A 27,223-nucleotide genomic window follows, 5' to 3' on the forward strand; every position below is an offset into this window, starting at 1 on the left:
GGCAATTCACATACTCTACAATTCAAAGATAATGTTCAGATCTGGTTTAAATAAAGTAATAAAATCCAGAACATCTACTACAAGGCCTGGAACTCGGCACAGCAGGTTCCACAGCAGAGCAGGTTAAAATCGATGCCTTCACTTGTCAGTCTTAATTTGCTTTGGTCTTTTAGAAGGTAGAAGTATGCCATTACTCAATGCAAACCCTCCTCTTCATTAGATTAAAAAAAAGGTTTTCATCCAGTTTTTTCAGAAGTACTAAATAAGTGGGGATTTCTATTCATTTTTAATTGTTTTGAAAAATATTGACTCTGCGCTCTGTGGTTCACTTAATATGCTTAATGTAAAATAAAGCTTATGCTTTGCATTTATGTTTCATTTAGTGCTGTGCAAGCATCTGCAGAACATCAGAAAAGACTTCAACAGTTCTTGGAGTTCAAAGAATAGTTAAGTAATATAAACTGTGTTCATTACACTGCTGATACAACTACAGATGGGACAGTAAATGTTCAGCATTCTTGGATCAGAAGAAAATGGACTAATTAGATGCTTCCTTTGTCGTGGTGGTTGCTTTGAAAACTATACTTTAATGGGAGAAATCATGGAAAGAAATTCTCAGCAGAATAACTGAAAACTGCCTTTTCTGTACCCAATGCTTTTTGTGTGTGTGGTATAATAAAATCTTTATTCAATTTTACAGGAGCATCTATGGCAATAGAAATGGCTCTAGCTCATATAACTTAATAATAACTCAAAAAAAAATTTAGAATTTACTTTTGAAAGGAGTAGAGTCAGTTTTGAAGTTAAAATAGGTTGTCTTGATACAGTCTTTCATTCCAAGAGTTTAGCTTTCTGTAAACTTGAAATACATAAACTTCTTAAGATTAGTTTCTGTTTACTGAAGGATAAAAATGGTAACAATGGAGAAAAATTTACAGTAAAAATATAGTCTAAAGGACATATTTTGTTAATCTGTTAGGTTGTGTTTTTGTTTCCAGGAACAAATTAAATTTGCATGATTGTCCAAAAAAAGTCTCAATTTACAGATGCTAACTCTATATAAAGGAATGTGGAAAAAAAATCAGTTCTTGTTACAAGAGTAAACATTCACAGTAGGTTTTTGAGAGACAATTGACTGACATCTTTGAATTTATTTTATATCATGTTGGTAAACAATAAATGTCTGGGTATTTCCCCAACTAGTTTTGCTTGCTTTTTCTGGAACAAAACATTAAATGATAGTAGTTTCTCAAGGGAGAGAGAAAGTTTTGCAAGAAAAACCAGGAAACTTTCTTTCTTCTTCTACATTCATCTTCATTAGATCAAATCGTTTAGTGAAGTTAATCTGGCCTCACAGAGGGAGCAGCCTCTTCTGTGTTAACTGGCTAATTAAAATATAATAGGAAGATCTTTAAAAGCCAGAAACAACTTAGTCATCAAATAGCAAGTGAAACCAAAACATCAGAGGGATTACTACTTGTTAGTTATAGTCCTAAATGTGAGCGAGCTGATTTTATAAGTTATTAGATCTACTACTTTGGAGATGAAAGATTGGAGTCCTGGTGCTAGATATTCATTGACTGGCTTTAAACTAAACTTATTCATAATTCTTTCCTATTATCTCTTCCCTCAAGTCCACATAGTACTGTATATGAATCTTTAATGTGGTATATATGTCTTCCATTTGTCTGCTTCATTGATATATTATATCTTTACAATAGTGTATTTTAGCTTCAGGACGTATTACCCCTTAAACCAGCACATGCGAAATTATAACTGAATCCTGCTGGTCTTTAAAGTGTCTTTAAGGAACAGTTCCCCAATTGTGAAGTGTTTGGGTATTTAACCCTCCCCACCACCCCCTTTATGTCTGAGGTTGAGTTGATCTCTTTTTGAAAGTGAAAGTTGAATTTTAAATGTGGTAGTTTCTTATAGATAACCAGAAAATTCTGGCTAGCTTAACTAGAAACTGTTGCATTCCATATATTAAAGCCATAAACTCTCTCCTTTTCTCTTTCTCTTCCTTTCTCTCTCTCCCTCTCCCTCTCCCACCCTCCTTTCTTTCTCTGTGTATATGTATGGGTATGCGTGCAGTACTGCGGATTGAACCCTGGTGTTGTTTGCTAGACAAACATTATACACTTGAACTACATCCTGTCTTTTTGTTTGTATTTTCCTTTTGAGATAGGGTCTTGCTGACTTTGTCCTAATGGGCCTGGAACTAGAGATCCTCCTGCTTCTGCCTCTCAAGTAATTTTGATTATAAATTATGACACCATGCCCAGCTTTAATTCATAAGCTATTTATATTTTTTGGCTGCCTCTGACTGAAGCCTTTTGGAAAATAAGTCTTTGGTTTTTGTTGTTCTGGTTTTTTTGTTTTGTTTTTTGGTCATGGGGCCTGAACTCTGGGCCTGGATGCTGTCCCTCAGCTCTTCAGCTCAAGGCTAGTGCTCTACCACTTGACATAGCGCCACTTCCAGCTTTTTCTGCTTATGTGGTACTGAGGAATCGAACCCAGGGCCTCATGCATTCGAGGCAAGCACTGTACCTCTGAGCTACCTTCCTAGCCTCAATATAAGTTTTCTTATTCTTCTGCTTCTATTAAAGAAAATTTGTATATTTAATCCTCTGGATTCCTGAGATGGAAGATAGAACAATTTCTTTTAAACTTAGACTTATATAAATTGTCTCGTTAGGTTTAGGGTCTTGTCATTAACCATGTATTTTAGACAAAGATAGAGCGTGTAAATGTTTCAGAGATGTTTGATCCTATAGGCCACATAATGCTCCCTGTTGGAAATTCGGACACTGCCTTCCTGATCTGTATTGTATTTGTAGGTAAAGGGATGGGTCTTTTTTTCCTGTTGTGTGTTGGTCATTACATGCCAGCTATTGGGGCAAGTGAGTTATTAAAGGGAGCTTCTTTTCCTACCTACAAGGAGGACTTGGAGAAGACCAAGAGGAGAGAAGCTGTCTTTTGATCAAGTCACATCCTGCCTACCAGCCAGCTAGTGCTCTGACATTGGTGTGAGAAATCAGAGAGCATCTTTAAATGTCTCTGTCAGGCAATAACAAGATTTTATCAGTTCCTATAACTTAACACTTTGTTTTGTGTGTCTTTCTAGAAATATTTATGATATTCAGTTTATACCATTTTGTATATGATTGATACTGATTTGGGTTGAAAAATAAATTCATAGTTCTTAAAAAGTATGATTATTAAGGTATGTGTGACTGTGATTTTTAGTATGTATGTGTTTCAGTTGGTCTCAACTGTTGCTTATAAAACCTAGAAATGCTTAACTTCTTTAGCAATCAAGCCTTTGCTCTTAACCAGACTAATTTGGTAGGTAATCTTTTAGTGTTAAGTCTAATGAACCTGAATTCTAAAAATCTTTCCCTTTTTTGTCTTGGCTGTAATTTTCCCCCCAAAAGTAAACAAAGGGTGCTGGTGCTGAAAGCTATCTTTTAATGGGAGGCTTCTTTTCTTGCCAAAATAGTGGTTTTAGACAGATCATATTTCCCCTAGGATAACAGGTCTGTCAACTTGCCTTAAATTTGTCTGAACTTCACTGTTAGGTCATCGTGGTACTAAAGCCCTTAACTCTCTCTCTTGCTGTCCCAACCCATAGTCACGTTTAAAGTCAAATAGCTTAGAACATAAGATCGCTATAATTCATCATTTAAAAATCTGTTACCAACCCAGATGCCCCTCAGTGGATGAATGGATCAAGAAAATGTGGTATATATACACAATGGAATTCTATGCCTCCATCAGAAAGAATGACATTGCCCCATTTGTTAGGAAATGGAAAAACTTGGAAAAAATTATATTAAGTGAAGTAAGCCAGGCCCAAAGAAACATAGGTCCCATGGTTTCCCTTATTTGTAATATCTAGTATATGTATGAGTCAAGCAGAAAAGGTCAGATAATGTGATGTCAGGAAAATGAACCCTTAGATGTGTATTTTAATGTTTTTTTCTTTCATCCATGTGTTTCTAACGCATTTATAAGATTATCTCTTTGTTGCTTTGTATGTCCCTCCCCCACAGTATAACCCCTGCTTTTACTATATTTGATGTCAGTATAACTTGTGGAGGAGACGGGGGAAAAACCAGTTGTTTAAGGATACAGGTGGACCTGTTGCAACAATGAGAAGTACAAGTTGTCATTCCAAAACGAGCTTTACAACGTCGGTGCGGGGGGGGGGGGGGGGAGGGGAGGAGAAGGATTGGGATTGGGGGGGATGTGAAGGGTAAACAAAGGAGGAAGCTGCAATGCTTGGTAAGAAATGTATGTATTATCCTGCCCACGTAATTGTAACTCCTCTGTACAGTATGTTCACAAATAAAATTAAATTAAATTAAAAAAAAAAAAATCTAACTGTTTTAAGTATAAGCTATTAACCACTGTTTAAGCATGACTACTACTAGGCATTGAACCCAGGGCCTTGACTTGTGCAAGCTAGGCAAGAACTCTTACCACTGAGCTACATGCCAACCCTGTTTTTAAAATTATCTAAAAAATTACTTGTTTAGAATCAGGGACTTGCTATGTAGTTCAGACTTGCCTTGAACTCATTATCCTCCTGCCTCTGTTTATTGAGTGCTGAGGTGATAGGTATGCCTCACCACAACAGGTTTTTGACTACCACTTTGTTTATTTGTTTGTTTTGCTGGTAGTAGGTCTTGAACTTAGATCCTCTTGCTCTTGCTTGATTTTACCCTCACAGCTAGTACTCTGCCATTTGAGACATACTTCCACTTTTGGCTTTTTGCTGGTTATTTGGTGATTAGAGTCTCAAGATTTGTCTGCTTGGGCTGGGTCCCAATTCTCAGCCTCCTGAATAGCTGGGGTTATAGGTATTGAGCCACTGGCATCTAGCTTGCCTGTATTTTTAAATGAGCAACATCATTATTTTTTTGAGGGTAAAAAAAAGGCATAGATAAGCACCCACCCTTACAATATTCAGCCATGTTTCTCAGCAGTCTTGGTGGGCAGTTGCTGTAGTGAAGTACAAGTTGATATGGAGTTACATGATGAAAAACTTGAAATAAGCCAGGCTTACGTGGCTTAGCCTATAATCCTAGCTACTCAGACTGAGATCTGAGAATGATTGAAGCCTGCCTGAACAGATAAATCCACAAGACTTATCCCCAAATGTCCACCAAAAAGCCAATAGTGGAGACATGGTCCAACTGATAGAAAGCAAGCCATGAGTAAAAAAGCTGAGTGAGAAAAAGCCAAGCAAAAATGGAAGGCCCTGAGTTGTTGAAGTCTCAGTACTGCTTTTTTTTTTTTTTTTTAACCGAGTGACATATTTACTATCTTGGCACACCTATTAGAAATTAAGTGAATGAGATAGTCCTTGCCTGCAAGGAGTCTGCAGTCTTCTGCAGTGCCATTTGGAACCTGCATCATTAGATGCAGGTTTCTGTGCATCAGGATCACTCAGATTATGTATTAGATGGGCAGTCTGGGCTCCACTTCAATGTACTTCAAGCCTCGACCAGTTCCCAAGAGATCTAGTTTCTAACAAAGTCTAGACAAGTAGTGTGAAAGTCACAGCATGAGAAGGGTTTATTCAAGACAATAGAGTCCCAAAACTTGATGCATCATAATCTCTTGGAGAGCTTCTTAAGACAACTTTAAAATAATATTTTTGTTGTTATTGTAAAGGTAATGTACAGAGAGGTTTCAGTTACATGTCAGGTAATAAGTACTTTTTGTTGTTGTTGTTGTTTGTAAGACGAACTCAGGGCCTGGGCACTGTCCTGAGCTTTTTTGCTTGAGACAAGTGCTCTGCCACTAAGCCACAGCTCCATTTCCAGTTTTCTGGTAGCTAATTGGAGATAAGAGTCTCATAAACTTTCCTGCCTGGGCTAGCTTTGTACCACCGTCCTCAGATCTCATCCTTCTAAGTAGTCAGGATAACAGGCATGAGCCATTAGCACCCAACAATGACTACATTTCTTTTTGGACAGTGTCACCTCTTCCCTTGCTCTCCCCCAATTTTTCCCTCTTGTCCCCACCCACAAGTTGTATAGTCATTTTCAACATAGTTAAGACAACTTTTGATCCTGTCTTCAGAGAAGCTGATTCAGTATGTGATGCTAATATTGCTGGGTATTTTGGAACCAGTGTTTTAGTGGTATTTTCTCATATGAGTGTCTGAAGCGTGAGAACTCTGCTATAAAGTGGAGTTCTTCCATTTGATTCATTTATTGGGAAGCTTGAAGAATACTATTAAATCCAATGGGTAATGCAAGACTGTGGACAAAAGTGTTGTTTGTTCCTTTTACTTGAGTTTCTGTTTTTCTGGCAAACTTTCCATTCTTCAGAAGCCTTCCCACATACTCCCTAAAATGTTTTAGTGTGCCTTTTCAATGCTTGGTCATTCATTGGGCAGGGGTGGGGGCTTCTCACATTGATGAATGATAGATTTTCCCATTTGTAGAATATAAGCTCTATTCCTTCCAGGATTTCAGTCACAGTCTTTAGCAGACTTTTTTTTTTTTTTTTTTTGGTGCTGGTCCTGGGGTCTGAGCTCAGGGCCCAGGTACCATCCCTAAGCAGTTTTGCTTAAAGCTAGTGCTCTACCACTTCACCCATAGCTCTATTTCTGACTTTTTGGTGGTTAACTGGAGATGAGTCTCATGGACTTTCTTGCCTGGGCTGGCTTTGAACTATAATTCTGATGCTCAGACCTCAGCCTCCCGAATAGTGAGGATTATAGATAGGCATGAGCCACTAGGACCCTGAACATGATGGTGTTTTGAAGCTATGTTGACTCTTGATTAGTTTCATTGTTCTGAACCCATTAGTAATAGTCAATTAGTCTCTTCCTAGTTATATCATGATTCTTGGTGACAGGACTCAACCTCAAATTGGCTTGAACAAGAAGGAAAATAGATCCTAAGAGCACAGGGAAGTGTTGGTGAGCCCAAGTGTAGATTTGTTTTTTAAGCCTCATGAAGAGCATGGAAAGCTGCCAGGATCTCAATGATTCTCTGCTTTCTTCACCAATCTGTTTTCTTCATCAGTCTCTCATTCTTCCAACTGGCTTTCTACCACTCCCTCCACTTACCCTCTCACTCTGGAATTTACACATAACAGAGACTAGCCAGCTGTTTCTGAAGGCCAACTAAATTCCTGATGGAGGATGTGAGGGTGATCTGGCTGCGACATCTGTCACCCCATTGATCGCCAGGGTTGATTCGGCTGATCTGGCGGGCTGGGTAGGTGTCCCCTTCCTCCCTCACCGCTCCATGTGCGTCCCTCCCGAAGCTGCGCGCTCGGTCGAAGAGGACGACCATCCCTGACAGAGGAGGACTGGTCTTTGGTCAAGGGTGTATGAGTAGCTGTGCTCCTCTGCTAGAACCTCCAAACAAGCTCTTAAGGTCCAAATTCCTGATAGAAAGAAATTAGTACAAACAGATCATGTGTTCAGGTGTCTAATCAGTCATAAGGGACAATGTTGTCCAGTGGCAACATGGCTTTGGAGGAGTTTACCTTCGATGGTGAGAATGAAGTGCACGGTAGAGGCAGTTCCTAGAGATTTCCAGGATAGAGGACAAAATTCAGGGCTTACAAAGGACTGGTGAATCTTCTTATAAACATGGTGAGAAATTCTGTCAACAGGAACTTAATTTATGAACAATGGAGAAGGAAGAAATTGAGGAGAAATAGAGGTAAATATGAATATTGAGCCATGTCTTAAGGGGTTGTAACTATAGAGTATTCAACACAATGGCAAATAAGACAGTGTTAGGAAGTTAAAATGTTCTTAGGTTAAAATGTAAAAGAGCAGGGGCTGGGAAGGTGGCTCAGTGGTAGAGCACTTGCCTTGCATGCATGAGGCCCTGGGTTCGATTCCTCAGCACCACATAAAGAAAAAAGCCGGAAGTGGCACTGTGGCTCAAGTGGTAGAGCGTTAGCCTTGAGCTGAAGAGCTGAGGGACAGCACTCAGGCCCAGAGTTCAGGCCCCACGACCGGACCCAAAAAAAAAAAATGTAAAAGAGCAATTGTATGATTCTTTTGTTTGAAATTAAGTATCTGGCTTTGATCCTTCTGCCTCCTGTCTTGGAAGAGCTGGTACTCAGTGTTAGTAGGCTTTGACATATTAAAAATAGTCCTAAAATGTCCCTCCTCAACATATTTAAGGATTGATGCTGCAAGGGAAGGAGAGACATTGTCTAAAAAGAAATGTACTCATTACCTGACTTGTGTAACTCTGTGCATCACCTTTTTAAAAAATTACTTCATTGTTTTAGATTGGGGTTAACTTTACATATGTCAGGTATTAAGTACATTTCCTTCCTCTTGCATAGTATCTGTTCCCTTGTTCTCTCCCATTTCCTCCCTCCCCTCCATCCACAAGTTTTGTGGTTCATTTTCATCAATGTCTAGTACAGCCATTGGGCTCTGCTGCTGTCTGTGCATTATCTTTATAACAGCAATAATGTTTTTTAAAGAATGTTAAACATATAATTCTATATTACTAGATTTCTTTCAGGACCTCTTATTTTTCTGCTTTAGAATTTTTCTGTGGTTCTTTTTCAAAATATGTCCTAATGTATAGATATGTAGTTCCTATATATAGGTATGTTAAAAGATAATGTCCAGTGTTTTTATGTGTATTTATGTGTGCATATCAGGAATAGTTAATAGTAACAGGATTGAGGGCATAAGTGAGGTGATAATTCAGCAAGCAGGAGGCCCTAAATTCAATCCCTCGTGTTGCCAAAAAAAAAAAAAAAAGTTAATGTTAACAAAAGTCAGAATAGAGGTATAGGGGAAGAAGGTAGCACGTTGTCTTGGGAAGGCATGAAGAAAACTTCTGAGACACAAAATATCTTGATTTGAGCTGTGTGCATGTAGGCATACTGAACTTCACTGATTTGCATTTGTAAGACTGGTATACTGTCCTCTGAAGTGTGGCTCTATGATAAGGTACCTTCCTAGAAAACACAAGGTTTTGAGTTCATACTTAACAAAAAAAGTACTTCCATGTGCATTATGCCTTAACAAAAAAATATATTAAAACTGACAACCACCAGGAGTGATGGATAGATCCAAAGGCATTTTACATACCTTTTAGTTAAAGGTAGAACAAGATTTTTTAAGTAAAGTAAGGATACAGCCTATTTTAGTGGCATAACCATCAAATGACCTAATGGACATATTGGGCACACTGCACCTGCTTACCAAAGATCCAGCATTCACAAGTTCAAGTTGAATGTTTACAAATTCTGCCATATGTTCATTCATAAAAAGCTTCATGAAATTTTGAAGGATTAAAATCATCTAAAGTTGCTGAGACTGGTTTGGTAAGAGGGAGAATGACAAAGTGGGTGATTGATCAAGATGCATGTGTAAGGCTCTGGTAGAGTGCTTGCCTTGCATGCATGAGGCCTTGGGTTCGATTCCGCAACACCACATAAACAGAAAAAGTCAGAAGTGGTGCTGTGGCTCAAGTGGTAGAGCACTAGCCTTGAGCTGAAGAGCTGAGGGACAGAGCCCAGGCCCAGAGTTCAAGGCCCCCCCAAAAAAAAAAAGATGCATGTGTATATAAATGTACAATTACTTGCATGCTAATAAAGTAAAATATAGAAATATGCCCCAAATCAAAGTATATTTGCAAATAAGGCAATTAAAGTGGAAAGAAATTAAAAATGATGATTACAGCATTCCATACATTTTGAAATTAAACATAACTTTTAAATCACCTGTAAATCAAAAAGGAAATCATAAGTAGGTATTAGAAAAATGTTTTTTAATTAAGTAAATGTTGAAACTTGTGAGATACAGCAAAAGCCATACTCAGAGTGAAATGTATACTTGTTTTTGTCTATTGTTTGTTTTGATTTTTGACACAGAGTCTCATGACATAGCTCAGGCTGGCCTTGAACTAGAGAGCTTCATGTCTTAGTGTCCTGAATGCTAGAGTTATAAGCCAGGTGAAATTTATCTTTTACTTTTTTGTGTGCGTTGGTGTAAGCCCCACTAGTGCCCAATTCAAACCTTTTATTTTTAAATGTGCATATTAGATAAATGCTAGACATGAATAAGCTAAATATAATTTTCTTTCTTTCTTTTTTTGTCAGTCATGGGGCTTGAACTCAGGGCCTGGATGCTGTACCTGAGTTTTTTTTTTTTTTTTCCTCAAGGCTAGAGCTCTACCACTTTGAGCCACAGTACCTTTTGGCATTGGTGATTTTCAAGGTAGGGTCTCACTTTATGCCAGGCTGGCCTGTACTGTGATTTTCTTACTTGTGTTTCCTCATGTTGCTGGTGCATGATACTTTACCTAGGCATTGTGATTCCCCCATAGCTGTAATTATGAACTGTGCAGGAGAGCCCAACCACTTGGGTAAGATGGAATCTTGTGAGCTTTTATACCTGGGCTGGCCATGGCTAGGATTGCAGGCTTGAGCCACCACTCAGCTAGGAATCGTGTCTTTTTTTATGTCCCTAGTGCCTTCTCAGGTACCTTACATATGTTTGACATTCGCTTAAGCTGAATTGAACTTGTCATTGTGTTAGGGTTGTTATCACCCCAGGGCCTCAGACTCAAGTATCTACAAAAATTAAGCACGTGATGATGAAAAGATGAGTAAGTAAGGTGATCTAGGTGGGAGACACAGCACATTGGTTACCATGAGCCCATCTACCTGGATGCCTGCTGCAGCTCCTAGCTGTAGTGGCTCTTGCTCTTTGAGATGCTGGCCCAGTACAACTAGAGCTTCCTTTTTGTAAGAATGCATAAATTTGGATTTTGACGTGAAATCTCCATTGATAAAGTATTGTAAACTAATTTTAAAGCAATGTAATTTTGGGCACTGGTGGCTCACACATGTAATACTAGCTACTCAGGAGGCTGAGATCTAAGAATCATGGTTCAAAGCCAGCCTGGACAGAAAAGTCTGTGGGACTCATCACCAGTTAACCACCAGAAAACCAGAAGTGAAGTGGAGCCCAGGCCTGGAGTTCAAGCCCTATGACTGACAAAAAATAAAAAAACCCACAATATAGTGAGTGTCAAATCAAACTACATAGCTCCATAATGTCTAGTATGCAACTCACTTTATTTCACTTTTTTTTAAAAAGTGCCAGAACTGGGGCTTGAACTCAGGGCCAAGGTACTGTCCCTGAGCAATTTTTGGTTCAAGGCTAGGTAGCACTCTATCATTTGAGCCACAGCTCCACTTCTGGTTTTGCTGGTTAATTAACAATTTGAGTCTCATGAACTTTCCTTCCCTGGGCTGGCTTTGAAGCTTCATCCTCAGATTTCAGCCTCCTGAGTAGCTAGGATTACAGGCATGAGCCACTGACACCCAACCATTTCACATCTTGAGATGGGAATGTGCTTTATATCAAAACATCCCAGCCAACAGATTTGAGCAGATTCTTCGATCAAGTATATTTGTGCCTGAAGGAAAGTGTTCTGATTGCCTCCTAATTGGGTTTCTGGGTCCTTTTTTTTTTTTTTGTCGGTTGTGGGGCTTGAACTCTGGGCTTGGGCGTTGTCCCTGCCCTCTTCAGCTCAAAGTGAATGCTCTACCGCTTGAGCCACAGCGCCACTTCTGGTTTTCTAGTGGTTTATTGGAGATAAGAGTCTCACAGACTTTCCTGCCTGGGCTGGCTTTGAACTGTGATCTTCAGATCTTAGCCTCCTGAGTAGCTAGGATTATAGGCATGAGCCACGGACGCCCAGCTTGTATTTTGTTTTTTAAGCTTTCTTTGTAGTTGGCTGTTCACCCCAGCTGAAACAGACATGTGCTGTCAAAGATATATTCCCCCCTCCTTTTGTTATAACATTCTTAATGATGCATTCTGACTCTTTCACTCTGTTTTCTACACATTTGTCACCACTTCTGCATTTGGATCTTCCTGCTGGAAAATCTGAGGCTTACATGGAAGATTGATTTTTAATGCCCCTTGTGTTGTTTTTCTGCTAGGACATTTGCATGTAATTATACATTTTAAAAATAGGAGACCATGGAGTTTGAGGGAAAAAATAGGAATCTTCTGTGTAGATGAGAAAATGGAAAGGCTGGCCTTTAATTTTCATTAACATCCCAATTACATTGTGGTGAACCTTGTGATGATTTCTATCCCTTGTAAGGCAACACCTGGTTTTGGTTCCAGGGAGAGAAAGGGACCAAGCCTGGCTGATTCAACCCTTGCTTAATCATGGAAGAGTTGATTGGAAGTCTTGTGATTTCCACTGGCCAGCAGAGGTCACTATTTCAAAGTTGTTAGAGAAATTGTCTCTAGTCCATACTCTCTTGTTGGCAAATTGTTTTATTCACAGTACTAATGGGAGATTTAAAAATTCATGCTTTTTTGTATTTCCCATGCTCTACAAAAACTTTTTTTTTTGTCCGTCATAGGGTTGAATTCTGGGCCAGGACGCTGTCCCTCAGCTCTGCAGCTCAAGGCCAGCACTCTACCGCTTGAGCTACAGCGCCACTTCTGGTTTTCTGGTGGTTTAGTGGAGATAAGAGTCCCCCAGTCTTGGGCTGGGAAGGTGGCTCAGTGGTAGAGCGCTTGCCTTGCATGCATGAGGCCCTGGGTTCGATTCCTCAGCACCACATAAGCAAAAAGAAAAAAGCCGGAAGTGGTGCTGTGGCTCAAGCGCTAGAGCGCTAGCCTTGAGCTGAAGAGCTGAGGGACAGCACCCAGGCCCAGAGTTCAGGCCCCACGACCGGACCCCCCCCCCCCAAAAAAAAAGAAGAGTCTCACAGTCTTTCCTTCCTGGGCTGGCTTTGAACAGCAATTCTCAGATCTCAGCCTCCTGAGTAGCATTCTCAGATCTCAGCCTCCTGAGTAGCTAGGATTACAGGCGTGAGCCACCAGTACCTGGTTTACTCTGTGTGTGTGTGTGTGTGTGTGTGTGTGTGTGTGTGTGTGTGTGTGTGTGTGTGTGTGTGTGTGTGTGTGTGTGTGTGTGTGTGTGTGTGTGTATAAGTTTTGATACTAGATTTAAAACTCATGGTCAGGGCATTCTCTTAGCTTTTTTGCTCAAAGTTGTCACTCTACTACTTCAGCCACATCTGCACTTCTAGATCTTTCTGCTGGTTAATCAGAGATAAGAGTTTCACAGACTTTTCTTCCAAATCTGGCTTCAAATTGTGATCCTCAAATCAGTTTTCTTTCCAGGCAGGCTTTGAAGTGTGATCTCAGACTCCTGAGTAGCTATATTTCCAGGTGTAAGCTACTATTATTTATTTATTTATTGTATTAGAAAGTACAGTTGGCTTGAGAAGGTTTGTGTAGGCATTTGCTTGTGGAGTGATAATAACTACCATTTATGGAGTCCCTACTATATGCTGGGTCCTGAGCTCACAATCTTCATGGCATTCTTTTTAACAGCCCTCTGTCTTCCAGATTGTTCAGAGGAGGCTGAGAGAGAGGAGAAGTAAAATTATTTGCCTGAAGAAATAGTGGATATGGACTCTTGTGTAGGGAAATTTAGGGCTCAAAATCAAGCTCTGAGCTTTCTGGGGAAGTGTATTTTTTCCCTTCCAGAGGAATATTTTAGCAATTTGAAGCAACATTTACCAAAAATGTATGAGGGAAGCCTGTTTTTTTGAAGCAAAACCTTAGAAACAGCTTGGTGTTTTTTTTCCCTTACAAAATCCAGCCGCTGTCTGCTTGAAGAAGCTATACTTTGCTTCTTGGTCTCTGAGAATGGGAATGTGGTATTTTGTCAGCTTTGCAAATTCTCCAGGTAAAAACAAATATGAGTAATACATTGTTTCTAAAAATGTGCTGAGCTTAAGACCTATTTGGAGAGTAAAGTTTACAAAAAGATTTATTTCAGCTTAGAATAGGAAGACTGCTTAATTTTGAGAAGAAATAGATTGTTTGTGAATGAAAAGGTAAATCTTTTTTAGTGGACTTTCCTTTATGTTTTAAAACTAATCACCAAGATTTTCCATAAAGCTGGAAAGACCCAAGAGGATGGTGATGTTCACCACTGGATACTGAATGGTCCATTTCATCATCCTTTTCCCCACAACAGGAAGAAAAAGGCTTTGTGTTTTTGGAGGGAACATGGGGTGGAGGTTGCTAAGAAAAGGACTATAGATTCCAGCTTTGTATACTGCTGTCCATTAATCTTATTTCAAAACATTTCATGTTTTCTTTGCTGTTCTCCATTGTGATTATTAGTAGAAAACCTTTTATTAGAATAAAATATATTTTATATTTTATTAGTTAACTAAGACAAAGCAGATATTTAGCAAGTTTTTACTAAGATAGCAAATAGCTCAATTATCAGTGCCTGTGCTTTATCAACAATACACTTTGTGAGCATGTGCATATGTGTGTCTCTCTGTGCGCGCACCATTCCTGAGCTTGAACTCAGGCTCTGAGCTTTTTGGCTCAAAACTAGCACTTTACTGTGAGAACTACAGCCCACTTCTGGTTTTGTGGTTTGTTTGTTTGTTTGTTTTTGTGGTTAATTGGAGATAAGAGTCTTATGGACTTTCCTGGCCTGACTGGCTTTAAACTGTAATCCTTAGATCTCAGCCTCCAGAGTAGTTAAGATTATAGATATGAGCCACAATATATTTATATCTGGATTTTAATTAGATGTGATGTGGTATGGTTGAAAGAGCATAATTTGGCATTCATTTAACTAATTCATCCAAGCAGTAAATTTATATTGAGCATATACTATATGACAGATACTGTTTTAGGTACTAGAATACAACTGTGAACAAAACAAATGAGCTAACCTAGTAGGCAGGACTAGATGGTATATTTGATAAACAATAAACTAACTGTGGGGTGGTGAGGGCTCTGAAGAACAAACAAAAGAGTGGATAGTGGAGTGGGACTTTTATTTTACATAGGACACTCAGGGAAGGTCTCTCTGATGAAATAGTATTTGATTAGAAACCTGAATGGAGTAAGGGAGAGAGCATGTGGATATCTGTGGTAGTGGTGGCAGGATGTTTCCAGAAAGCAGAAGGGCCCCAAGGCAGGAGTATACCTGCTGAGTTTAAGGGGTGACAAAAAGAGTGACTGACAGGGTATGGAGGGTGAGGGGAGTGTGGTAAGGACAGAGACTTAGGCAAGGACCAGGCCACAATAGGCCAGTCACTCTGAAGGACTTTGCTCTCATTCTGAGTCAGGGGCAGTCACTGGAAAGTTCTGAGCAAAGGAGAAATGTGGGCCAACTTACATTTTAAAAGGTGAAATCTAGCCGTTCTGTGGAAAACAAGACTGGTGGGGCTGGGTAGGAGACAAGAATAAAACCAGGAAGATGAATTAGGCTAGGATATGATGAAGACAGAAGTAGGCAAATTTGGTCTATTTTGAAGAGTAGGCAAGAATTATTGGTTGAGGGCTTGTGGGGCATGAAAGAAGTAGAGTCTTCAGTATTTACTCCAAGATTTTTGGCCTGAGCAGATGCTAGTATGGAATTGCCATTGGTGAGGTGGAGGAATAGGTTTATAGAGGCAAAGGGGAAGTAAGATGCATTACTTAAATTTTGGTGGTATATAACTTAAAACTTAGAACAAAACACAATGATAATCTATATAAGAGCAATTTTGTTTCACACATAGAAAGTCCAGAGATAGGTTGTTTACTTGCTGGTGGTTTCCTCAGGTTATCAGGGATTCAAGACCTTTGCCTGATAGTGAGAAGAAAGAAGGGTAGGGGGAATGGAATTCTTCCCTTTAAGACTTCCTGAAAGCCATGTTTATATTTCATTGGCCAAAGAGTAAGTCACAGGGTCACATCTAGTAGCAAAGGAATCTGGGAAATGTCTTTTAGATGTTGTGTGTCCATCCTTAATGAAGTTGAGGTTCTATTACTGCAGAAAAAGGAAGGAATGAATATCAGGATGGCTGCCAGCTGTCTCTCCTACAGTTTGGTCTTAGAAGAAATGAGTTCTAGTCTTATCTCTAGTACTGTCTACTTTTGTGATGTTGACCTAAGATCTCACCTCACTTCTATTTCAAATTCAAAATCAAAGAATTAGACTGAATGACTTTTAAGTTCACTTCTAGTGTAATATCACTTGAGTTTAGAATACCAGTTTAGAATACTAGAAGGCAAGTATGGAAATACAGATTCCATAAGAGAGCTTTAAAATATCATTGATGAAAAAACTATGAAGAAGATAGATGTCTATCAAGTTGGATGTGATAGTTTGCACCCTGTAATTCTGGCTACTTGACACTAGCCTGAGCAATATCATAAGACACCCCCCCAATCCAAAAGAAAAGAAAAAGAAAGAGAGAAAGAAGGAAAGAAAAGAGAAAGACTTAGAAAGGAAGGAAAGAAAAGAGAAGAAAGAGAAAATAAAAAGGGAAATAAAAAAGAAAACATGCCTATCAGAAATCTTAAAGCTAACTTGCAAATTGAAAGGTTCATTTCAAACTTATTTATGAATTTGATTATATTCTCCTAGTTTTCAGAATGCTTTCCGCATGAAGATACAGTAGATTTTAATGTATGCTTGAAAAGAAGCATACGAATTACGTAATACTTGTGTATCCTGTATGAAGTTGCTATTTATTAGTAAAAATTGAATAAAAATTTGAATGCTTGACTATTCTAGTCCTTACTTATAGGTGTTTTGTAGAAGTCTAATTGCCCAACTTTTTGACCCATTGAATCAATTGAGTTACATGCTTCAAATAAAAAAAAATGAAGCATCTTTTATATGCATACGAAATGCCTGCCTTCAAGAGATCTGCAATGATCAGGAATACAGTACACATAGATAGATAAGAGGGACTGTGATGATGGAGGTCATGGGGAGAAGTAATGACATATATTTGGTGTTTGGTTGGGGCAGGAAAGCAGGCCATGTGGGAGGGGCCATTTGAGGGCATAGATGGACTGGGGTAGAAGGGGTCAGCCAGGAAAGCATTCTTTATAGAAGGGGCTGGAGCTGAGGTGCAGAGGCACAACGGAAATAATGGCATTTAGGGCTGAACCCTGAAACTGCCAAGTGCCAGTTCTGAGACCTCAGGAAAGCCACTTAACCTCTTTAGATCTCATTTCCCAAATCTACGACAGAAAGCAATGCTGTACACCTCCATAAATAACAGCTCTAGGGATGACTTTCTGTAGGGATGGCCCATAATGTCTCTCCTAATTTTTCAAGCTGTCAAGATCTTATTGTGTTTATTAGCAGCATTTTTATGTGCATTTTATAATTGTCTGATTTTGTTTTTCTGATGATTAGAGAGATGTGCTGAAAACCAATTAAAATTTCTATAGAAAAGCAGTGGCATGTGATGAGTGTGAGGATGGGATATAACTGAGTAGTCTAGTAATTGTGACATGTTCTTTGCTTCTGGAAACCACTGTGAAGGATGAAGAATGCCTTGGGCCACTCAAAGGAAGTTTCAAACTCAAATTGATGTTCTTCCAGACACCCAGCCTCTCACTTCCCTTCACTCTATTGCCCAGGCTGTCAACTTTGCCTCCTAACTAATGCTGCCTTCCAGCAGCCTGCCTTTCCAACCCTGCTACCACCCTCTGGCCATTAGTCCAGGATCCTCACAGCTGTCTTTTAGGCTACTGCCCACTCTCCAAGCATCTGTCCTGCCTTTCTTTCAGTTCATTTTCCACACGACAGCTGGAATATTATTATTATTATTATTATTATTATTATTATTATTATTTTGGTCGTGGGGCCTGAACTCTGGGCCTGGGTGCTGTCCCTCAGCTCTTTAGCTCAAGGCTAGTGCTCTACCACTTGCGCCACAGCACCACTCTGGCTTTCTGCTTATATGGTGCTGAGGAATCAAACCCAGAATCACATGCATGCAAGGCAAGCACTCTACCACTGAGCCACTTTCCCAGCCCCTGGAGTATTATTTTAAGATCTGATCTAGCTGGGCATTGGTGGCTCATACATGTAATCCTGTCTATTTGAGAGGCTGAGACCTGGAGGATTGTGGTTCAAAGCCAGTCTGTGACTCCATGACTCTAGCTTTGGATAATCAGTAAATAACTGAACTGGGGATGTGACCTAAGTAGTAAGAAAGCTTAGAAAGTATGAGGCCCTGATTTTAAGCCATGGGTACCAGCATCAAAAAACAGAAACAAAATTTATATATATACACTTGTGCCTGTGCGTGTGTGTGCATGCGTGCGCGTGCGCACACACACACACACACACACACACACACACACACACAGGATGATGTCTGTCTCCAACCTAAAAATCCTTAGTTGCCTTTAGATCTTATCCATTCCCTTCCCCAGTCTTACTTGGTGTCCTCCAGCCCCAACTCTACTGCCTCAGACGCACTGCCCTTTGGCCACTTGAAAGGGATCCTAGTTCCTCTGATTTTAGGGATTTGCACATGTATCTCTATCTGGCTGGAAAGCTAAGCTCAACTCTACAAGCCATCACCCTCATCATCTGAGGTTCTGTTTAATCATAGCCTCCCCAGGAAAGCCTGCCATGGCTCTTGAAATGGGCTCAGGCTCCCTACTTTACATCCGCTCTCAGCATAGAGCATTTCTTTCTTAGGGTCTTCTTGTGATCATGCTCTCATATATGCAATTAGCTGAATATGTGTACACCATCAGATAGAAGCTCTGTAACTCTCTGGAACCCTGAACAGTGCCTGGTGCATGGGAAACATTCAATTGTTGGATGAAAAGGCAGAAAGCTCAAGGATGCCACCCTTGGTGCTTCCTCTTTACACTCTGTCATTGTACTCTGACCTCTCTCAAGGATGTTTTAAATGACCTGACCCTCCTTCTATTTTATAAATGGATGATGCATTTATTTGACCATTCTTCTCTTAGTGTGGAAGGGCATTCTGCAGGCATATCACATAGCAGAGTGACAAATACACAATTCCTGTCCCCTCAGGATCTCAGAGCCACTGAGCAGACTTTATGCAAGGAGAGCAATAGTGAATCAGTGGTTCAGGATGGTCACTCAGCAGGAAGGAGAATGGACAGGAGGGGCTGGGCTGGAGGCAGGAAGGAGAATGGACAGGAGGGGCTGGGCTGGAGGCAGGGGCATTAGATGAAATGCTGGTATAGTCTAGAGATGGGTGGCAGTGGAAGTGGAGAGAGGAAACAGTAGTAGCAGGCACTGAAGAGAGGAGTGTCTGGCCTTGGGTGTCTGAAGAGGGGGTGGGGAGGGAGAAAGGACCTTAAGATAGTCTCTGGGAATCCTAGTTTGGTGTTGTCGTCATTCTTATAAGAAAGCATTGGATGGGGAGAAGAGAAAGATGAGAAATAGGAAATGAGTCAGTAGAACTTGGCTTCCTAAGCCACTTTGCTACATTCTTCATTTCTACAGTGCAGTGATTAACCATTCAAAAGAGTCTCCACTTCTAGAAATAACCAAGTTGACTTAGTATTTTGTTTTGAACTTACATACAGTGAACTTCATAATACACACACACACACATATAATATATATATATATATATATATATATATATAGAGAGAGAGAGAGAGAGAGAGAGAGAGAGAGAGAGAGAGAGAGACAGACAGACAGACCCAGACAGAGACAGAGAGAGATCCCTTTTTGGAAAATGCATAGAGTCCTATAAACACTACCACAATCAAGATACTGAACAGTTCAGTCAGTGCCCTTTTCCACCAAATTCCCTCAGTCATTCATAATCAAACCTTGCCCAGCCCTTAACTACTGGCAATCTCTGATCTTTTCTATATAGTTTTGGCTTTTCTAGAAGGTCACATAAATGGAATCTTTTGAGTCTGATTTCTCTTACTTAAAATAATGTGAGATTCATCATGTCATAATGTACATCAGTAGTCATTCATTTATTGCTAAGCAGTATTCTATCAGGTTCATCTTATGTCGCCTGGTCTGCTGTCAACTGGGTTGCTTAGCCAAAAAAACATTTCTTTAGTTCTAGAGGCTCAGAAGTCCAAGAATCAAGGTTCTAGAAAGAATCATTGTCTGGTTAATACCTACCTGGTTTGCAGACGGTGTGCGCGCGCGCGCGTGCGTGCGTGCGTGCGTGTGTGTGTGTGTGTGTGTGTGTGTGTGTGTGTGTGTGTGTGTGTGTGTGTGTGCTGGTGCTAGGGCTTGAGCTCAGGACCTAGGTACTATGTCTTAATTTTTTTTTATTCAGAACTGGTGCTCTACCACTTGAGCCACAGTTCCACTTCCAACTTTGTGGTGGTTAACTGGAGATAAGAGTCTCTTGGACTTCTCTGTCTGGACTGGCTTCAAACTGTGATCCTCAGATCTCAGCCTCCTGAGTAGCTAGTATTAATAGGAGTGAGCTACCAGCACCTGGTCATGATGGATTCTATAGAAAAATAGCAAACTATTTTCCAAAATGTATCTAGGCTAGCAAGTGGAAGCCAAAACAAAATGAATGGGCTGGGAATGTGGCTTAGTGGTAGAGTGCTTGCCTAGCATGCATGAAGCCCTGGGTTTGATTCCTCAGTACCACATAAAACAGAAAAAGCAGAAGTCATTCTGTGGCTCAAGTGGTACAGTCCTAGCATAGCATTGAGCAAAAGAAGCTCAGAGACAGCATCTAGGCCCCTAAGTTCAAGCCCCAGGACTGGCAAAAAAAAAAAAAAAAAGGTCTTTACCTGACCAAAAAAATCCACCAAAATGAAATACAAAGTGATTATTATACCTTATTGCACTTCAAATAATAGTAGATGAAAAATTCTAGTTGCTCTATATCCTTGCCAGCATATGATAGTGTTATTTTATTAATTTTAGTCATTTTAAAGGTACTGGATTTGCATTTGTTAGAAGTATTGTATTTCTAACATCATCTGATTATACTTTACTCAGGTCACAAAGATTTTCTTCTCAAAGTTTTGTGTTTTTTATTTTGATCCATTTTGAGTTAAAAGTTATATAGCATGTGTGACACAAATCAAGACTCCTTTTTATTTATTTTCTTGTGTATGCCTGTGCACTGTTCCAACATAGTTTGGCAAAGGACTATAGATTATCCTTTGCTTTTGACAAAATCTGTTGGATAGTATGATGGCCTGTTTCTGGACTCTGTTCTGTTTTATTGGCCTGGGTTTATATCCTTTTGCCAACACCATACTCTTGATTATTATAGCTTTGTAGTGAGTTTTAAAATCACACAGTGATTCCATCAAATTTTTTTAATTGTTTAAGCTATTGTGGTCCCCTTGCTTTTCCAAATGAATTTCAGTGCTGGCTTAATATTTTCTCCAGAATATCCTTCTGGGATTTTCATTTTATTGAATCTGTAGATTAGTCTGTAATAAAGTGTTATAATAATAACACTGAATCTTTTTTTTTTTTTTTTTTTTTTTTTTTTGTCGGTCATGGGGTGTGAACTCTGGGCCTGGGCTGTGTCCCTCAGTTCTTCAGCTCAAGACCAGCACTCTACCACTTTCTGTTCTCTGAGAGGTTTATTGGGGATAAGAGTCTCACAGACTTTTCTGCCCAGGCTGGCTTTGAACTGTGATCCTCAGATATCAGCCTCCTGAGTAGCTAGGATTACAGGTGTGAGCCACTGGTGCCTGGCTTCTAGAACTTCTATAAATAATACTTAAACATTTTATTTCTTTTACTAGGGTATTTTTTATTTTTATTTTTGTGGTACTAGGGATTGAATTCAGGGCCTTGTGTTTGCTAGGCAGGCACTCTACCACACTCAGCCCTTGTTTATTGCTGGTACATAGAGGTTAGAGGTTAGAATCTCATGGAGGTTCCTGACTAGACTGGCTTCCAACTGTGATATTCATATCTCAGCCTGCCGAGTAGCTAGGATTATAGGCATGAGCCTCTGACCCCTGGCTTCTTTTTCTTTTTTTCTTATTTTTCTTGAGGCAAGGCTGCCTTTGAATTTTTGGTGGTCAAACAATCCTCCCACATCATCCTCTTGAGTAGCTGGAATTACAGATACATAGACCCATACCTGGCTAGGTTGCCTTTTAACTATCATGTTAATGTCCATTGCTACAGAAAAGTTTAAATTTTTTGCTGAAGTCCAACTTACATATTTTTCTTTCGTTGCTGCACTTCATAATGTCATATCAAAAAATACATTGTCAAATTCAAAGAAAAGAATATTTACCCAATATTTTCTTCCATGTCTTTTTATATTTTTTTATTCTAATATTTAGGCTGTTGGTTCATTCTAAGTTGCTCTTTGTACATGATGTGAAATAGGGTTCCAGCTTCATTCTTTTTCATGTGGATATTCAGTTGTCCTAATATTTGTTGAAGAGACTTCTTTCTTCAATAAATGGTTGGGCACTTATTAAACATATGTGAGGAAGACATGAGAACCTTGGTAAATCATTAAATTTGCAAGATTTATTTCCTTGCCTTAAAAAAATGAAGGTATATATTAACTTCTTTATCTCAGAGGTCCTGTCAGCATTCAGTGAGATCACATATGGGCAGTGATAGCTATTATACCTGGCACATAGTAGGCACTCCAGTGAACTAGTTAACTAGTTAACCAGTTAACTAGTTTCTTGCTGCAAGAATTAGAGCAGAGTGAGCAGTGCAAAAGCTACCATTTCCATTCCTTCTCCTTCTTCATGTCTTCAGCATAGAGGAGACCTTAGACACACAAATACCTATTTTTGTCTCAGCCATTTGCTGAGTATGTCCTTACACCTCTGGACAGAAGATAATTCTAGCCAAGGGATTCAGAGGCTTCTGGGGGAAAGTGACACTTGAGCTGGGTATTAAATGACTCATAGGCAGGAGTAGGCAAGATGGATACAAGGCAAAAGTGTTAGCATAGGAAATACCAAGCATAAGGCTCTGAAGGCATCATTGTATGTTCTGGCTTCTAGGAGATGAAAACTGTTCTACAGTACTTGGAACATAGGGAAGGACTGAGAGTGGGGTCAGAAAATGTTCTTGGTTACATGATCATTAGGAGCTGTTTAATCAGGTTTAATCAGGAGTTTAACCATGGTCAGATCAACACTGTAGATACTGATTGGGAGAAAAAAACATGGATAGCCAGGAAGGAGGAAGAAAGAGAAGGGGAAGAGGAGGAAGTAGAACTGTGTATAGCTTGGAGAAATGCAGTGAGGAGGCAGAGAGGGTTTTTTGTTTGTTTTTGTTTTGTTTTGTGCTGGTCCTGGGACGTGAACTCAGAGTCTGGGAGCTGTTCCTGAGCTGCTTTTGTTCAAGCCTAGCACTCTACCACTTAAGCCACAGAGCCACTTCTGGCCTTTTCTGAGTAGAGTATGGGAGATAAGAGTCTCCTAGACTTTCCTGCCTGGGCTGGCTTTGAACTGCCTGAGATCTCAGCCTCAGTCCTGAGTAGCTAGGATTTCAGGTGTGAGCCACTGGGGCCTGGCACCAGAAGAAGAGTTTTGTTAGGTAGATTTATAAACCTAAGCAGATTATGCCTAGGACAGCTGTCAGAGTTCTGATTTGTGGAATGTGGCTAAGGACCAAGGGAAGGGCACTCAGCAATGGACACCAGAGTGAAGAGCAAAGAGAAGAAAAAGTGATATTTGTTTTGAGAGATGGATTCAGATGCAGATATCCAGTAAATAGACTGGAATGTCAAAGAGTACCCTGGAACATGGTTAGTGTAAAAAGCACGTTTTTGTTTACCCTGCTAAAGTGAGGAGTATAGGCTAGGGATGTGGCTTACTGGTAGAGTGCTTGCCAAACATGCATAAAACCCTGGGTTCGATTCCTCAGTATCACATAAATAGAAAGAACCAGAAGTGGCACTATGACTCAAGTGGCAGAGTGCTAGCCTTGAGCAAAAGCAGCTCAGGGACAGTGCCCAGGCCCTGAGTTCAAGCCCCAGGACTGACAAAAAAAAGAAAGAAAGAAAGAGAAGTGAGGAGTAGGCTCAGTTTGCTGTTGTTTTGTTATTGCCAACATATTTTTATTTTAATACCAAAAGTATAAAGAAAAAATATAGTCTATAATTCTGCTGCTCAAATAACCCTTGTTCAAAGAGAGAGAGTATTGTAGGTTGTGGTAGAAAATACAGTAGCCATGGCTTAAGTGATGAGTGCTTGCCTCACTTGCAGCAGTCTCTGGATTAAAACTCCCAATATTCCAAACAAAACAAAAAATAAAAACAAGGCAAAGAATAGCAAGGCAGTTCAGAAAGGTATAAAAAGTGCAGGCCTTCCCCATGTCTTGTGTTTCCTTCTAGGAAAAAACTCACATACACACACATCTAGCCTCTGAATTCTGTACACCCCAAAGTGGCCCTGCCATATAAGAGGAGGTCTTTTGAGAAAATTAACCTTCTCATGGCTTTACCAGGCACCCAAAGCCCATCTATTCCAACAGGGTGCACTGTGAGTTCACTGAGGGAATGTTAGGGTCTCAGGGTCCCTAGCTCAGAGCTAGGGCCTGGCCCAGGTTAGGTAGTCATTCATAACTGAGTAAGTATTTACTGCAATGAAGATTTAGAGTGCTTCTGCTTTCATGTCCAGTTGGTTAAGTGATTCAGTTTAGCATTTTTAAAAAAAATAGAATCCCAGACAGGCATCAGTGGCTCATGCCTGTAATCCTAGCTACTCAGGAGGCTGAGATCTGAGGATTCTGGTTCGAAAGCAGTCTGAGCAGAAATGTCTGTGAGACTCTTAATTCCAACTAAATGTACAGTGCTCTCTCTCTCTCTCTCTCTCTCTCTCTCTCTCTCTCTCTCTCTCTCTCTCTCTCTCTCTCTCTCTCTCTGTATAAGGGGGTGTGGAGAAGGGGGAATGGAGAGCAGGAGACTCAGCTCTGGAGCAAAGGCAGAAATGACCCAGAACTGGTTGTGTTTTGAGAGGGAAACTGAGGTCTGGTTGAAATTATGATTCCTAAAGCCATATGGCCCATGGGCAGCAAAGCTAACACCTACACAGGGAGAGGGAGAGGGAGAGACCTTGTATGTGTGTAGTTATATGTGGCTAGTTGTAAGGTGGATGAGCTACTCTTGCTCCTTTCTCCCTCACCCACTTCTGCCATACAAGTAGCAACAATTCCCAACTCCAGACAGAAGCCCTCGAGTGGGAGTTAGGAAGCTGGGTTCCCAAGCCTGCCCTGCCACACCCCACCACATTGCTGTGGGCCAGTCACATCAGCTCTCCTCTGAACATAGGGATGAGTTTAAATAAAACTGCAAGTTCCTACCATTATTGCTCTTTTTTTTTACTCCCCCTCTGTCATAATTGCTTTCTGTAAAATGCTATCTTTAATAAATTATAGGAAATGAAACATGCTTCTAAAATCCTGGTTTCCTACAATTCTGTGAGTGCTGGGGTATCTTATTCTGTGTGGAATCTGGCTGAGTGAACCCGACACTTTGTTCAGGAGGCAGGAGCTCCAGTTTTTTTTTTTTTTTTCCTTCAATTTCAGCCCCAACTAAACAAGCCAGCCTCCAAGTGTGAAGCTAGGTAGGACTGTTGGAGCGGGTCCAGATCATTAGCAAACAATATACGGGGGGAGTGTAAATGGCATGAAGAGATCATTTTGAGCCTCCAATCCTTCAGTAACCCGGACCTGGGTGAACACTCTCATCATAAGCAAACTGAGGTTCAGAGAGTCACAGTGACGCCTTATTCATTACCCACCAATCCCTCTACACCTTGGGCAGGGCCCCAGTGACACTAATGTCTGGGAGGAAGGGGAGGCAGGAGGCTGGGGAGCCCCACATAGACAGGGGAAGGAGTTTTGAGACCCTCTCCTGACGGGGTGGGCCCTTTCCAGTGAAAAACACCACAAACCAAAAACAAAACAAAAAACCACAAAGGGGGAGTGGAGCTGCGTGCGGCTCAAGCGGTGGAGTGCTAGCCCTGAGCAGAAAACGCCACGGAAGAGCGCGAGGTCTTGAGTTCAAGTCCCAATACCAGCGCACATGTACCAGCAAAACCCGACAGCGGGCCGAGGCCTGGGCCGCAGCTTTGCTGCAGACTCGCCCTGAAATCTGCTTGTTCTCTAGTGAGCCCGTTGGATTCTTTTGAGAAAACTTTAGCAGCAGTTACCTCAGTGTGAGTCGTTATCACCGGTCCCCTTTGACAGGGGGTAAAACTGGAGCGGGAGAAGGGACGGATCCTGCCCGAAGCCACTGTGAAGGGTGAGGACGAAGCCGGGCTCTGCAGGCACTCAGCGGGCTCGCCCGCCCGGCACGGTACCTTCCCGCCTGCCCTCCATCCCGCCGGGTTCCGCGGCCGCGCTCTGCGGACCTCTCTCTGTGCTCTCGGGAGCCGGCCGCCTCCTGTCAAACTCCACATTCAGCCCCGCGTCGGCCCCGCCCAAGCCCCCAGGCGAGGAGGCCCCGCCCTCGCGCCGCGATTGGCCTCAGCCGGGCGGTCCCGGCGAGCTAGTGGCTCAGGTGGCTGTCGGGCACGGCGGGGCCCGCCCCACCCCCGAGGGTGCCGCCCCGCAGGACGCGGCGGCGGGGGCTGCGGCGGCGGCGGCGGCAGCGGCGGCGGCGGCGGGGGCTGCGGCGCCAGAGGAGGCGCGCCGAGCCGTGCGCCCCGCGAGCCGCAGCGCTCGCTGCGAGGTGAGAAGGGGCGCGGTCCGCGGCCTGAGAAAGGGACCCGCGGCTGGCGTCCCAGCGGCGTCTGAATCCGGGGGGGCTGTGGATGGCGCGGGGAGCCTCGAGGGGAAAGTTTGAGGGCACCAGGGCCCTTGCTCCGGGGGCGGAGAGCGGAGGGGGGTGATGGGAAGGCCGAGGCTCCGGTGCGCCGAGCGCGTGTGGCGCAGCGTGAGACTCCGCGGCTGTTCGCGCTTGGTGAATGAACGCGTGTGGCACGCTGAGTCTCCGAGTGCGCACTGCGAGGCGGTGTGTGGTGTGCGTGGGAGCCGGTGCGCACGGGACTTGAGGACCTGGCCCGCGACCGGAGGCGCACGCGATGGGCTCATTTTCCCTGAGGCGCGTGCAAATGTGCTGGTCTTGGGGTGCGCTGGATGGGTGAGTGCCCATCCTCATACTTCCGTTTTCCCTGTCTTGGGGGGGAGGGGCGGCAGGAAAGGTCTCCGGCGCGAGTCTTGAAAGGTCCATGTCCAGGACCCCTGCGTGCGCGGCCCGCGGCGTCGGCGCGCAGCCCGGGCCCAGGCCCGCTGGAGGAGCGCAGCCAGTCACCCGCCCTGGCCGGCCATCTCCACCGCATCGCCCGAAAGCCTGCTCGGGGAACTCTGGTCCTCCACCGGTACGGGACGCCGGACAGACATTCCTTTCCAGGCCAGGCCCCAGTTTCACCATTCGTCGGAAGAGGGCTGATCTCGGCCAAGGAGAATTTGGATGGGAGGGCTCG

General features: G+C 41.9%; 2 protein-coding genes across 4 annotated transcripts in view; both read left to right on the plus strand.

Annotated features, from left to right (window-relative positions):
* Ndc1 (NDC1 transmembrane nucleoporin) overlaps window positions 1–697 on the plus strand; it is a 49,406-nt gene extending 48,709 nt beyond the window's left edge. For both annotated transcript variants that reach the window (XM_069987183.1, XM_069987184.1), the window contains exon 18: window positions 384–697. In XM_069987183.1, coding sequence (XP_069843284.1) covers window positions 384–447 — 64 coding nt within the window. In that variant the 3' untranslated portion in view covers window positions 448–697. The remainder of the gene's footprint in view (window positions 1–383) is intronic.
* Window positions 698–26,401: 25,704 nt separating this feature from the next.
* Window positions 26,402–27,223, plus strand: part of Glis1 (GLIS family zinc finger 1) — a 195,920-nt gene continuing 195,098 nt past the window's right edge. For both annotated transcript variants that reach the window (XM_069987051.1, XM_069987052.1), the window contains exon 1: window positions 26,402–26,469. The gene's annotated coding sequence lies outside the window, so the exon portion shown is untranslated. The remainder of the gene's footprint in view (window positions 26,470–27,223) is intronic.

This window comes from Dipodomys merriami, unplaced genomic scaffold, assembly GCF_024711535.1.
Source record: "Dipodomys merriami isolate MVZ:Mamm:240054 unplaced genomic scaffold, mDipMer1.0.p SCAF_34, whole genome shotgun sequence".
Classification (NCBI taxonomy): domain Eukaryota; kingdom Metazoa; phylum Chordata; class Mammalia; order Rodentia; family Heteromyidae; genus Dipodomys; species Dipodomys merriami.